Raw genomic sequence first — 13852 nt, 5'->3', positions numbered from 1 at the left:
ATTATTTTTATTTTAAATTAAAATTTCAGTAAACACAAAATTTTAAGGCAGTTTTATATAAAAATATGTAGAAACCATAGAAATATGTAATATTGGTCAAAATATGCAAAAATATGTAATATGAAACTTGAGTTGAAGCACCCTATAGGTGTGAATCACAAACGTTCAAGGATTTGACGAACCTACATATGAAGGAAAAAAATATGTAATTACATACAAATCCGGACATTACTGATGACAACCCATGAGAAAGATCTCATTCCGAGGGAATTTTAGATTTTTTGGAAAAGTTTTTTTCTCCTCAATGGTAATACATATGGGATATTTTCCCCAACAAAATGGTTCAAGTTCAATGACATATCTTGAGCTGTGATTACTGAAGTCGTGTTTCGTGATTCACTCAATGATGACACAAGGTACAAATAATGGATCATCAAGGAGCCTGAAATTATTTACAGTTCCTTTTATTTTTATTTATTTTTTCTTTTTTCTTTCTTTCTTTCTTTCATTCTTTTTTTCTTTTTTTTTTGTTAAGCTTCTTTATTATTGGAAAAGTGCACGCTAATATGGAAGTAGTTTTGTAAGATGACTTAATTGTGTGTTATTCTCAAGAATGAAGTGTAGAGAAATGTAAATTGTGCTTTGGTAATGAAAAAGAAAGGGAGAGAGAAAAGAAGTTATATACCAAGCGAGAAACCACCAACTGAAATAATTAAAGAATGAAGAGTTTTGAGTTTGCGTTTAGTAGATATACTGTTCAGTCACATATTGAAAGAAGAGTGGTATTTTTATTCTGATATATGTTTGTGTGTGTGTGTGTGTGTAATTAGTATAGTGTGGGAAATTACAGGTGAAATGGGACTTCGCGCCTCTTAACGTAAGATTTTATAACATTTCAGGGTTGTACTGCTTTAACCAACGTGTATTGAAAGTCCCCCCGGGGAAAATAATCTGAAATCGTCACTGGTCAAAGCCATTATATGAACCCTATGTACTGAAATAATAATTGTGATTTCTACCTTGATAGCCTTACTGCATAAGACTTCCGATTGGCCAAATGGTTCCTGTATGTAGGGATGCGCACGAGTCGAATCCAGTCGAGATTTAAGCCTGTATCTACTCGTGTCTTGACTCGAAGATATGTTTGTTTCGACTCGTGTCTCGAATCGACAGTTTCTGTCTCGACTTGACTCGAATTCGAGACGAGACGTCTTGAAATTCGAGTCGAAACAAAATATACGAGTTAAAATATACGCACACAACAGCCAGAACATTATGATTACCTACATAATTGTCATTATCTCCACCCTTAGCACGGATAACAACGGCGACGCGTCTTGGCATGGACACAATGATCCTTAGTAGTTCGCTGGAGAGAGTTGTAAAAAAAACTGCACATATAGGTCACTTAATTCCCGTAAATTCCGGGGAGGGGGTTGATGCACTCTGACGTCACGTTCGATCATATCCCAGATATGTTCGATTGGGTTCAGATCCGTTGAGTTTGCGGACAAGCACATCACTTGGAATTCGACCCTGTGTTCCTGGAACCACTCCATCACACCCCTGCCCTTGTGACATTGTGCATTATATTGTCGAAAATTGCCACTACCGTTGGGAAACATGGTCGTCATGAATGAGTGGACGTAGTCTGAAAGCAGTGTGGAATACGTCTCGGCCGTCATGGTGCCTTGCTCGAGATCCACTAGACACATAGGATTCTCATGTGAATGTTCCCCAGAGCGTAATTAAGCCGCCGCCAGCTTATCTCCGTCCCGCAGTACAAGTGTCAAGGAGCTGTTCCCTTGGGACAGGACCTATTCGCACCCTCGCATCGTCATGATAAATATATTGGGATTCATCAGACAATTGAATGCTTTGCTACGGCGCCAAGGTCCACTGCCGATGGTCACGTGTTCATTTCAGTCGTAGTTACCGATGTCGTGGTGTTAACATTCGCACATGGATGGATCGTCGACTACGGAGGCCCATCGTTAGAAGTGTTCGTTGCACTCTGTGTTCAGACACACTTGTATTTTGCCCAGCATTAAAGTCTGAAGCTAGTTCCGCTACACTTCGCTGCCTATAATGTTTAACCAGTCTGCCAAGCCTACGAGTCCGATATCTATAATGAGGGGGGAGGGCGCCTAACCTCTCGACGTTTGGACGTTGTTTCCCCTTGGTTTCGCCACTTGTTGAAGACAGGGATGCCACTTTTAGTGATTTCGTACTAGATTTAGTGATTTTATCATTGAACTAGTGATCTAGTACGTACTTCGCATAAATCTACACAATCTAGTGATTTTTGGCGTTTCATTTCTCATGCAGATAAATGACAAGGGAATGAATTTTGAAATAATAAGGAAAAATGTGTTTCGGTTCAGAATCTTTTGTTCCACTCTGAGAGCAAACCCTGCCGTGAAATGACCAGGGGTAAACAGAGAGTATCTTTGGCCCTCTGCCTCTTTATGTTCACCGATATGGGATGAAATTGTGAGTTACTTATCGTGAGCAGGTAGTTTTCTGAAGTAAGTAGAGAAATAATAATTCTCTGCTTCTACGCTTTGGCACGTACGGAGGCACTGGCGGTATCATTCACTTTGCTTGTTCCCAATAATTTTAAAGGAGGAGGAAACCATACTAATATACGTATTAATAAAATGTACCAGCAAATATGTGCAGTACCGATGAAAGTTTCATCTTTGACACAGGGTTGAGCATAAATCTTTTGATATTGTCACGTACAAGCACTCTAAACTTGTCCTATCTTTTCGTATTACCCGTACAATTTTTAACGTCACTAATTTCTCACGAGAAAATTTTTGGCGAATGGGATTTGAAGTCTGGACACTTGTACCTTCTTCTTGCGCTAATGAGTAAACTAATTTAGGTTTCTAGGAAATACATCAATAAACAGGAAGGTCAATAATGCCAACCGCCACTGTTTGGTACATTTTCACAAAGTAAGATAATACATATACGTACATTTTCAAAACAGTTCGTTGGAGTCTTATATTAGTTTAGTTAGCAATTTCGTTCGGTATCTTGTGGAGTGCGAATCCTTCGTAGGTTGTTCTCGTTGTTCGTAATATCCATAGTGATTTCCCAGAACTTTCAGTTTTCTTTTGTCTTTCATAAAAAAAAAGAAAAAGAAAAAGATGGATTTGCCTTCTGCAGGTAGGCAGGCTTTATATTCACTTGATAGACTTACGTATTCGTTTTGTAATCAGTTCTTAATTTTGAGAAGTTATTAAAAGTCATATTTGTGCTAATGATCTGCTAATGTATTCCAAATGATCTGCTTCTATGTAGTATATAATAACAGTATTTCTGTACTAAGAGCTACAGATGTAAAGCTAACTCAAGTAATCCAGAAGCGGCTCTTGATGGAGGTCACATGGCAAATGTTTAAATTTTATTGCTAAGCTAAGGGAAGAAATACATAATGTATTTATTCTTGTAGACCTTATGCATTATAAGGAATTAGCACATGGGATAAGCTTTCTTTTCTTAACTTGTAGCAATAAAATTATAATTGTTACCAATGTGACTCCTCTCGATAGCCGCCACTGAATTATTCACCCGAAATCTTTTCGATCCCCCCCCCACTGTCCTGTTCTGGATACGGGAAATTTTACAGGACACTAGGAAGTAGGAATAGTATCTAGCCATTATAGTTTGACATAATAATTCAGATTCTCTTCCTCTCCATATATATATATATATAATATGGTGTTAGCATTTAGTGATTTTTAGTGATTTTCCACCCTCTAATTTAGTACTAAATGTTGATTGTTCGTTGGCAACCCTGGTTGAAGACACTCAGCACAGCAATTCTTTGGTCACCCGACAAGTCCTACAGTTTCCCAAATTATCGTGCCCAGTCTCCGGGCCATTACAACCTGCCCTCGGTAAAACTCAGATAGATCGCGCGTCTTTCCCATTCTACACACGGCCAGCATTCTCACTGTTACTACATGCACCGTACGTGTGTCTTATTAGTAAGCATTCCTAGGCAGGCGACGCTGCTATCGCCTGAACGGGTTTATATCGATAGTAGGTAGGTTTGGAAGCGAATAATCCAGAAGTTATGTAACCCTATTACGTTCATGGAAACGGAAACACAATAATTTTAACTATGCTAAATTACTATAGACTGCCAATTGCTCATTCAGAGAATTTATGAGGTTCATTTTATCGCAATGGTTTTATTCAAACTAAATATAGGCTACGGAGTAGAAGTTGAGTTGGAGTTGATTTTAGTTTAGCGTCCCTGTCAGCAGCGAGGCTATATGAGACGTGGACCTACTGATTAACGTGGAATCCGAACCACATGAGCTCCCGCCGGAGTAGAAGTATAAATCAAGATAATAAACAATACAAGTTGTGTGTTTATATACCTAAGGGTAGCCGAGTTACAGGCACAAAAATTATAAAAAGAAAAAAGAGAAATTTGAGGGGAAATTTCCCGAAAACCCCTCTGTCACGGTGAAACTGAGTGTGTCGGAGAAAAACTGATTGCAGATTTGAATTCTACGTTAAAAGTTCTATTAGAATCAGGTATTTTCATTTTTGTGCCAAAATCTTGTTGACTAGTGTTATTAGTTTTAATTAACTGAACTGAGCTGAAAATTAAATCTTGATCTCGAAAGTTTAATTATTAAGTTTATGCGTTCTGTACCTTCCTAAAGTAATAAATGCTGGAATTGGTTTCAAGGCTACTTTCTTCAAAACAATATTTTAAAAAGTATAGAAATATTTTTGAGATATTCGAGCCGAGTCGAGATTTTTATGAGCAGTCTCGACTCGACTCGTGTCCTGACTCGAAAATTCGAGTCGAGAAATACGTTTGTCTCGTCTCGTCTCGAATTTTACAAAGTGTGTCTCGACTCGAGATTCGAGACATGTTTCGACTCGTGCGCGTCCCTACCTGTATGATTTCGATGGGAACAAAAGCAGGTGGGATTCCACATGAAACTGCTGATAGACATCATATGTCGCCTTGAACCTGAGAAGTATCCTTATGATTGTCATCCTTACCCTGGTTGCATTTTCAAACCCTACTTCAAGCACAATACTTTGAAGCAAATCCGAGTAGTGTTTGGTTTCCTATTGTGATATTAAATATGTCTTCCGTGATCTCGTTATTAGCTAAAGAAGAAAGCCACAATGAATTAATCAATCACAGCTGAAATAAATAACCCACTCCTCTGTAAAAAGCTCCCTATAAACTATGTACCTATAAATTAACTTGGATGATCTAATAATAGTGTTTTGGGTGCTATCTGTTCTGGACTCATTGTGGCTGAGAATTTCGCTGAAATTTTGGAATTCACGAATGTTGCTATCATACCGTGAATAAGTCTTCATAATATTCCATAGTCCAACTATTTTGTTAAGAGACTCCATCTGATGAATTCGAGATAGAGTAAAGCTTCAGAGACAAATAAGGTTACAAATGAAAATTGTGGGAAAAACTGGCAATGTTTGTTATCATTGACAGATGTATTGTAACGTGTATAAAAGAAAATGAGTTTCTGATGCATATTTTATCTTTCAGATCTTTATAATAACCTAATTCATTTGGCTCTTGTGACGATGTTGTTACCATTCTATTTTGTAGGCGTTTTAGGTTCATTTAATGTAGTATTCCCTTAATGGTCTAGTGCATAAGAATGATAGGGAGAAGATGTGCTTCGATTGAGAGCGTATTTTGCACAGTTATTTGATTGTGAAACCAAACGAAACCTCTTTGAGGGATACTAACCTGGAATTCCTGAAAGGTAGATTGAAGGAACGTGGAAAATGCATTCCTGTTTTCGATAAGATTGGATTTTATTTTAGCGTCCCGTTCAGCAGAAAGGCTATTTAGGACGTGGACGTACGGCTTAACGAGGATTTGAATCACATAAGCTCCTGTCGGGAATCGAACCCGGGTGTCCCACGTCAAAGGGGTGTATGCTATTCACATAGTCACGACATTCCTGTTTTGAAACAAATTGATGACGTAATACCTACAGTGTGAAATTCATTCTTTGTCTACACTATATGGATGTTAGATTAAATATTTTTTATTCGAAAGATCTGACGATCTTTTCTAAACTGCATCAATTTTAATGTACTGGTCACTTTTCATACAAATTATTTTACAGCCAATTTTAAGCAAAATCGATGAACAAATTTAAATATGCACTATAGCTTTCAAGTTTTAATTAATTTCCAGAAGAAACATGACCTGTTTACGCTCGCGTTGATTTCTGTTTGACAAATATCGTACGAGTAGAGCGAAAACAAAAGAAGAATGTGGGAATCAGACGGGCTGCGAAAATCTTCAACATAAGGTTGTGATATTTCAACGATTGTCCAAAGAGCACTAAATTTCTTCACCACCAGTGATGATTTTAGGGGATGGCCGGAGTACGGAATTTCCCTCCGGATGCACTAAATCCCCCGAGTCATGCGTACATGCTCAATGAAGATTAACACTTTAAGCGCCAAGGGTCAAAATCAGAATTTTCCTCTTGGGACCAACTACATATTTTCTATTTTCCCTTATTTGGCCATGTGCATAAATTGTATGCACAAAAGTTTTTACCTGTGGGCCATGTGCATATATTTTCTGCATGATTCAGTGTACAGATTATAGGCTTGTGTAGAGATTTTCTATACATTTATCGTTGAAACAAATGTACAGATATTTAGTACTGGCCCCCGGGAACAGCATATAGCGACAGGCCGTTAATTACTCAAAAGTTGGTACCGCTGCAGGCAGTCAAAGTTCATTGTTGTTAGAAGCTAAATTGTAGTGCATTTCAGTTAACATTACGCTGTTGTGAGAAGCATCTGCTCCGTGTAATAATTCTTTTTCACCTCAATATGGCAAACGAGGACGCAATAAGAGATATCTTGCAAGAAATGGAAAGTGATGTGAGTGACTTAAGTGAAGAATTATTTAGTAACATTACTAATTCTGATGATCCTCCTTTTTCACCACCCAAGACTGTCAGTGATTCTTCTAGCGGTGAAGAATACGAACATATCCTTAAGCCATGCCGGAAAAGAAGACGTAGATCACAAAATAGTGAATCAATATTTAGTGGCCATCAAGTGAGTGATTCCGAAACGGACCCAAAGGAAACCGAATCTGGGACTAGTTCCACAAAAGAAATTGTGTGGTATCCAGTGTCTGGAAACTTGCACGAGTTCGAATGTGATTTCGATAGTGGTGTGACGGGCGAGGTTATTGACATTTTGCAAGGTACAAAAGACGTTCTAAAATACTATGAGCTATTTGTTGATGACTCAGTATTGGACTTAATTGTAACTGAAACGAACAGATACGCAGAGCAATGTATTATTTCTCATATTGAAAACGAAACGTCAACTGATCATAAACGATTGTCCATGTGGTATGATACAGATAAGAGTGAAATACTCCAGTTCCTAGGTTTGATTTTATGGATGGGGTTGGATAAAAAACCAAATATCAGGAAATACTGGTCTAAAAGTCCACTATATGAAAACAATGTTAGTAAGTGTATGTCTCGAAACCGGTTTGAACTACTTCTTAGTATGTTTCATTTCTCTGATAACGAATCAGTGGAAAACAAATCTAACCGAATGCATAAGATCAATCCCCTTATTGCCATGCTGAATGAAAAATTCAAGACTGTGTACATACCCGAACAAACTGTATGTATTGATGAGACAATGGTTCCGTTTCGAGGAAGACTTAGTTTCAAGCAGTACATACCAGGTAAGAGACACAAATACGGACTGAAATTATTCAAGCTTTGTGTCAAGGGTGAATACACTTGGTACGTAAAACTCTACGGAGGAAAGGAGGCCAAATCAATAAAGCAAGCTGTGTCAACAAAGATAGTGATGGAAATGATGAGTCCGTTATTGAATGCCGGTAGAACGTTGTTCACAGACAATTTTTATACCAGTGTTGCTTTGGCTCACGAACTCAACAGCAATCAAACACATTTGATAGGAACCCTGAGGAAAACACGGAAAGGAAATCCAAAACCAGTAGTTTCAGCGAAACTCCAAAAAGGTGAAATGATCGCTCTGCAAAGCAATACCAATGTGATTGTGGGGAAGTGGAGGGATAAGCGTGATGTTTTATTTCTTTCCACCAAAGATGTGCCAACCATGACAGAAGTTACATACAAGCACAACAAAAACACAACAAAAAAACCTTCCACGATTTTGGAATACAATGAAGCTAAGTCGTATATCGATGTATCCGACCAGATGGCTTCTTATGCAACAACAACACGGAAGGGAGTGAAATGGTACCGAAAAGTGGCAATAGAACTACTTACTAACACGGCTGTAGTTAATGTGCACGCAATTTTCAAAAAGATGACGGGCGAAACTTACCAAACTACTGACTTTCGTGAAAAGCTTTCCCTTGCTTTGATATTTCGTAAGAAGAAAGAAGATACAGTTCATCCCGATGGGCAACCTTCTTCAAGAAAACACTTTCTCCAAACATCAGATAAGAAAAGGCGTCGTTGTACAGAATGCTATACCAAGCTGTCTCAGAGTTTTGGAAGAGCACATGCAGCAAAACACTCTAAGCAAGTTTTAACCGTGTGTCCCGCGTGTTCAGAGGACAAAGCGATTTGCCAAGATTGTTTTTTTTGAAAAAACACTGTGTAAGTTTGAAAAACTGAAAAAAAATGGTGATTTCCCTACTAACTCTTGAGATAAACTGTCATTTGTTCTTATATTTTCTTTTCTTATATATTCTATCTTATTTTCTTATATTTTGTTATCTCTTGGTTTATAAAAGCTAAGAATGAATATTTAGAAAAAAATATGAAAAACATACTTGTTTGAAATGTTATCTCCAAATACTTTGAAATTTCGAGAATTATAAGAACTTATTTAGCCAAACTTTTGAAATAAATTTATCGTAAATTTCAATAACATGAAAATTTACTTCTCAATTTTATCCCAGGGGCCATGTGGATATAATTTATGCACACTCGTATTTTCGCAAAAAATCATCATAAAATATAATCAAATGTATAGAACAACAAGAAAATTAATATTTTTTAACAAACAAAGAATAAAAAAAGAGAGACCCGAAACAGAAAAAAATGAAATTTATGCATTGGCCTCCAGCAGAAAACAAAAGTGTGCATAAGATATATGCAATGGCCCCCAGGAACAGACCAAGTGTGCATAAAATATATGCACATGGCGCTTAAAGTGTTAATAGTAAACCTATATTAACAGTAGGCCCACTCAGTATTTTATCCAGACATGTTAGAAGGAGAATATTTTCCCAAAAAATTCTCGAATCATTTCCCCATTTTGTTTAAGATATAGTTGTAGCGTGAATGAGATGAATACGGTCTTCCCCTAGAGCTATATCCCCCCCCCCCCGAAATCGAGGAAATTTGACAACACTAGACTTACTGTTTTCAACTTCTCGTGTATTGAAAGACGTAGGGGAAAATATGAAATCACAGTCTGTATGAAATTAGTTTTACATGACGTGCGAAAGAGTTGTAGCTCTAGAGTTAGGTTTTCACTTTCCCCTTCTGTCTGTTTATGGAATAAAAATGGCTACTAAGAGGCTGTTGTGACATTACTCTTTTTATCTTAACCTTATCAGTTGATAAACATATATGTACAATATGCGTAGATACACATAATGCAAGAAGATAATGGATCACCCAGTTTTCTTCGCTGTGCTTCGTTGGAATCATGAGTTAATTTCAGCAAGTATTTGAAACGTTTTTTGTGATCTTGAGTTCCTGTGTCTCTGTACTCTCTAAAAATACTTTGGTGTTAATTTGAAACATCTTCTATTTATGTAATGAACTGAAGTAAGTATTCTCTTTTCATTTATTCAGGAACTTCAGCAGTTACTTGCGCGTTAATTTTCCTCATATCCATTGTACGCCCTGCCACACATACCCGCGCCTCTCTCTCTCTCTTTTTTTTTCTTATCATGTAGGATTCGTTTTGGTAGCACATTTTGAAGGATCTCGTTTCTATGTGTTTGTTTGTTTCTACTCATCACGCAATCATATGACCAGCTAACTTCGTAAACAACTAAAATACGATCGATCGGTATTTGTTCTTTCGACTTGTATTCCTGTATAAGGAAAAATGTATTTGTATGCTAGCACCAATATATCTTTGCTAGTGCCGAATAGAGAGAGAGAGAGAGAGAGAGAGGAAAAAACTCGAATGAAGTGTTAGCTTTGTTTCAAGGGTATGCTCTATCTGATAAGACAATGCTTTAGGTAAACATTGCAACATGGCATGTTTCATTTGCTTATTCCTCGTCTTGTGTGCAGCTTAGATACAGCCCGAACCCTTGTTTGTTGTCCGTTACTATCGTGGTAAACAAGCGGACGGCCTTGAGTCCAGTCTCGCACAACTGGGACAGAAACCCCAGGTGTAAGACCTTGGTGAACAACAAACCGGTTACAATATTTGCTTCTTAAATTTGTTTTCGTAACTTTTATATTTGGTGGCGCGTTGGTTTGATTTGTTTGAAAATAATTGCAAGATGCAGTGCGTGGTGTGTTCTAGTATAGAAAGCACGTGAAACCAGAGTGATATCAACTGATAGTGTGTTCCCAAATACTGAGACTGACCTAATTTAGCCTCATTTCCGTGATTGCAACCTGGAGATAGAGCTATCGCTGATCACCGGAAAGATAGTAGCTGTTAGTGTCTGTGTGGTTGATTGAATCGAAGTTCCATATTCCTCTCCTACTCGTCTCGCTATGCACGCGTCTCGGGTTTTTCATGACGTACAAATGACATCAGAGGTGTGGAAGTAGTAGTAGTAATAATAGTGAGTGCTCACCACATTTGATGAAGATGAATCAAGTCATGTGTTCCAGTTCCCAGGAATCGAAAGGGATGCCAACTTCAGAGCAGGTGAGTTCGTAGCCTATACCCTCTCCCGTCTCTTTAGCACTCTTTTACTTCCCATTAGAATCCCTTTTACCCCTCGACCTTTCACTCTACTCTCTGGTGAATTTCTGGGATCCCTTCAATATCCCTCCTCATTCCACCTTACATCGAGAGCTGACCAACAGTTTGGATCGATGGGTCGGTGTCTAGGCGCAGAAATGATGTCAGCGGAGCCGCCAAAATGTGCATCTTAATCTGCTTGCCACACTTCCCCCCACCAACTTGATGTAGTGGTCGCTCATTCACATTTGGCACCCTGCATCGTCTGACGGAATACGCTCTAAATGGGTTGTTTATCCCTCAGATCTGGAGTGCTTTACACCGCTAGATAGCCAGCGAGAAAAATAGACCCCGTTGCTGATAATACACTACATAAATCAGAGCTGACACTGCGATCTCCCCAGCGTTGTAGGATGGGCAGCAGCCAAGGTAAGGGGTGGCAGAAGAGAAAAAGACCCGAGCCCGAAATAGAAAACAAAGGGAGAAAATTGATTAGAACAACAAATTTGACTCCATCTCCGAGCGTTGATGGGTGGAAAAATGGTTGGCGAGCTTGTCGGAAAAGAGAAGGCGAATTTTGTGTCGAGTGGGAGGTGAGGATTATGCGGTTGAAGGATGAAGCTTTTCTGGGTCAGGTGAGGTGATGGTGGGAGACTAGTTGATTTAATGCAAACTCCAGTTGACTGAGGTGAAGTTGATATACAGGTAGAGAAGAAAAGACGCCTGAGAAAAATGTATCTTTGATAGTCTCTAGCTGGAAGCTAGCTAGCTGCCTTTCGTGATGGCATAACATTTTTTTTTTTTTTTTTTTTTTTACTTTCGATTTTGATGCTTTTATATAGAACTTTTATTCTGAAAACCCCAGCATTGTTGACTAGAAATGCGTACTTACCGCAAGAGGATACGAAAAGGATATTGCGATATTATCAACGATATTATATTGGTTAACCTTTCAAAAGTTAATAATAATAATAATAATAATAATAATAATACTGCACTTACATAAATAATACTTGAATATGCTTAAATATAATTTTCTGATTGTGAAATTATCTTTGATGTAAAAGAGTACGGATTTCTGCACATTTTGCAAGAAATCTTGAATGTGCCGCTGTTATGAAATAAGCTTAAAAAGGCGGTGAATGATGTAAGGAAACGACATTAATCGGTGGAATGATAAAGTGAAATCGGCCCCAAAAGACATGCACATAACGATTATTGATATAATACCCACCACGAAGTGAGGTGGTGTGGAATTTGCTACCATGCGGAGCGAAGATGATTTACAATATTTACTAGGGTCGTTGTTTATATTCTGTTCAGCTCTGTTCTGTACTTTATCACTACGACAGCCATTAACAGTTGTCGATACTTTTACAAAATTTTGAAACAGACGAAATAAATAAATGTTGTATAAACTTATTTAGAACTCATAATGTGTATTGCAGTTGCTGTAACCACCTATCAAAGAGCAAGACCGCCCCAAGAGCGCGAGATATTAGAGTTCATAACTCGTCGCTATGAAACGCTATGGCGATTTCAGGTGTGACACGGAGTAATTTCCACCGGAGTTAAGAATATCACTTCATGCTCATTTGTGGGGTTGTAATCGAAAAATCAGAAATCATTACTGTACATAGTTATCATTCATTATTAGTCTGAAGTGTGAGTTTTATTATTTCTCACACTTAAATTATGAGTACATTATTGCCTGAATAAAGATTTTCATATAACTACAGACTTCATGCATCTTCTTTAGATGAAATGTGAAGAATAAACATTATTTAAATGACATGATGGAATGACAGTTAAAGTAATGCACGGGATTCATTTAGATTCGTTCACAAAAAAAAAAAAAAAAAAAAAAAAAAAGTGAAATGTAAGTATTGACTTCAGAAAATCACTCACTCATCCGTGAAGAATAATGACTACATATTCAACATGTATTTACTTGTACTTCATTTACTCTACTAATTACAAACCAATAATAAGAATGGCACGTGCAGATAGGGCTATCGGTATAGAGAAGTCTCATCTTACCACTGTTGCCACCACAGGGTCCAATATATTAGTAGCAAGCGCTCGAAAATTTCAGTAGATTTGTTCAAAATTACTAAAACGAAGAATAACCCTTCTATAGCTATTTAATTTTTAAAAATACATGATATTATTTAAACCCACTTTATTCATTTGTATTTTATGCTAAACCAAAACCCATAAACCCCTTCTGTCAGCGGATAATTAAAGTTTTGCCAGTGAACAACTCCAGATATTTTGTTTCGAAAATCCCAGTCTTGTGTCGGATATCACTGCAGATAAACTTCTATTCTTGTCCCAAAATGCATACGTTCTAGAGATAAAAACACACTAGATATTTGGTACTCATCCTTTTGAACTCTGCATTCTGTATCTCCTCAGGCTTTATGTAGGAATCAAGAATTGTTCTCAAAGGAGCAACAATATTTATGCGTAACATAAAACCCTGGAGATATTCACTTTGGACCTGTTTGTTTAAATAAGTTTGAAGAATTGTGAATTATATTGCTGGACCTTCGGCATCTAGGACCATTGTAACCCGTCACGTATGAGGAACGATGTTCCTTGGTGATCCGAACCCGGACAAATGGTGAAAGAAAAAAGAAACGGGGAAGACAGGAAGCGCCCTGGGATCTTTGGTATGATAAGCACCAGCTCGGCATTTGCCTGATGTGAATGAGGAAAGGCGCCACTTAAGATGGTGCGCCTGAAAAGCTCTGACACCTTCCCGACCTACTATTTTCACTGTTGTTAAAATTAGTGACTATAGGCGGTACAAAATCAAGAAGTTCTATGTAGAGTTTGTTGTAAAGGTCTAAAAGAAGATTTCTGAAGGATCGTTTGTGCAGCGGAAAGCATATAT

The 13852-nt window shown here is 37.8% G+C and overlaps 1 protein-coding gene across 19 annotated transcripts in view; it reads left to right on the top strand.

Moving 5' to 3' along the window:
• The window catches only part of FoxP (forkhead box transcription factor P), a 1320908-nt gene that overhangs the window by 498177 nt on the left and 808879 nt on the right, over positions 1 to 13852 (top strand). For 3 of the 19 annotated variants that reach the window (XM_081762602.1, XM_081762605.1, XM_081762598.1), the window contains exon 1: positions 10403 to 10917. The exons of 8 other annotated variants lie outside the window; for them this stretch is intronic. In XM_081762602.1, the coding sequence (XP_081618728.1) occupies positions 10852 to 10917 (66 nt within the window). In that variant the 5' untranslated portion in view covers positions 10403 to 10851. Of the gene's footprint in view, positions 1 to 10392; positions 10918 to 13852 lie in introns of those variants that run through there. 8 more of the 19 variants (XR_014131897.1, XM_081762621.1, XM_081762607.1 and 5 more) reach the window with 6 other exon arrangements.

This window comes from Thermobia domestica, chromosome 6, assembly GCF_964235325.1.
Source record: "Thermobia domestica chromosome 6, izTheDome1.hap1.1, whole genome shotgun sequence".
NCBI classification, from domain to species: domain Eukaryota; kingdom Metazoa; phylum Arthropoda; class Insecta; order Zygentoma; family Lepismatidae; genus Thermobia; species Thermobia domestica.
This window is presented reverse-complemented; position numbering and strand designations above follow the sequence as displayed.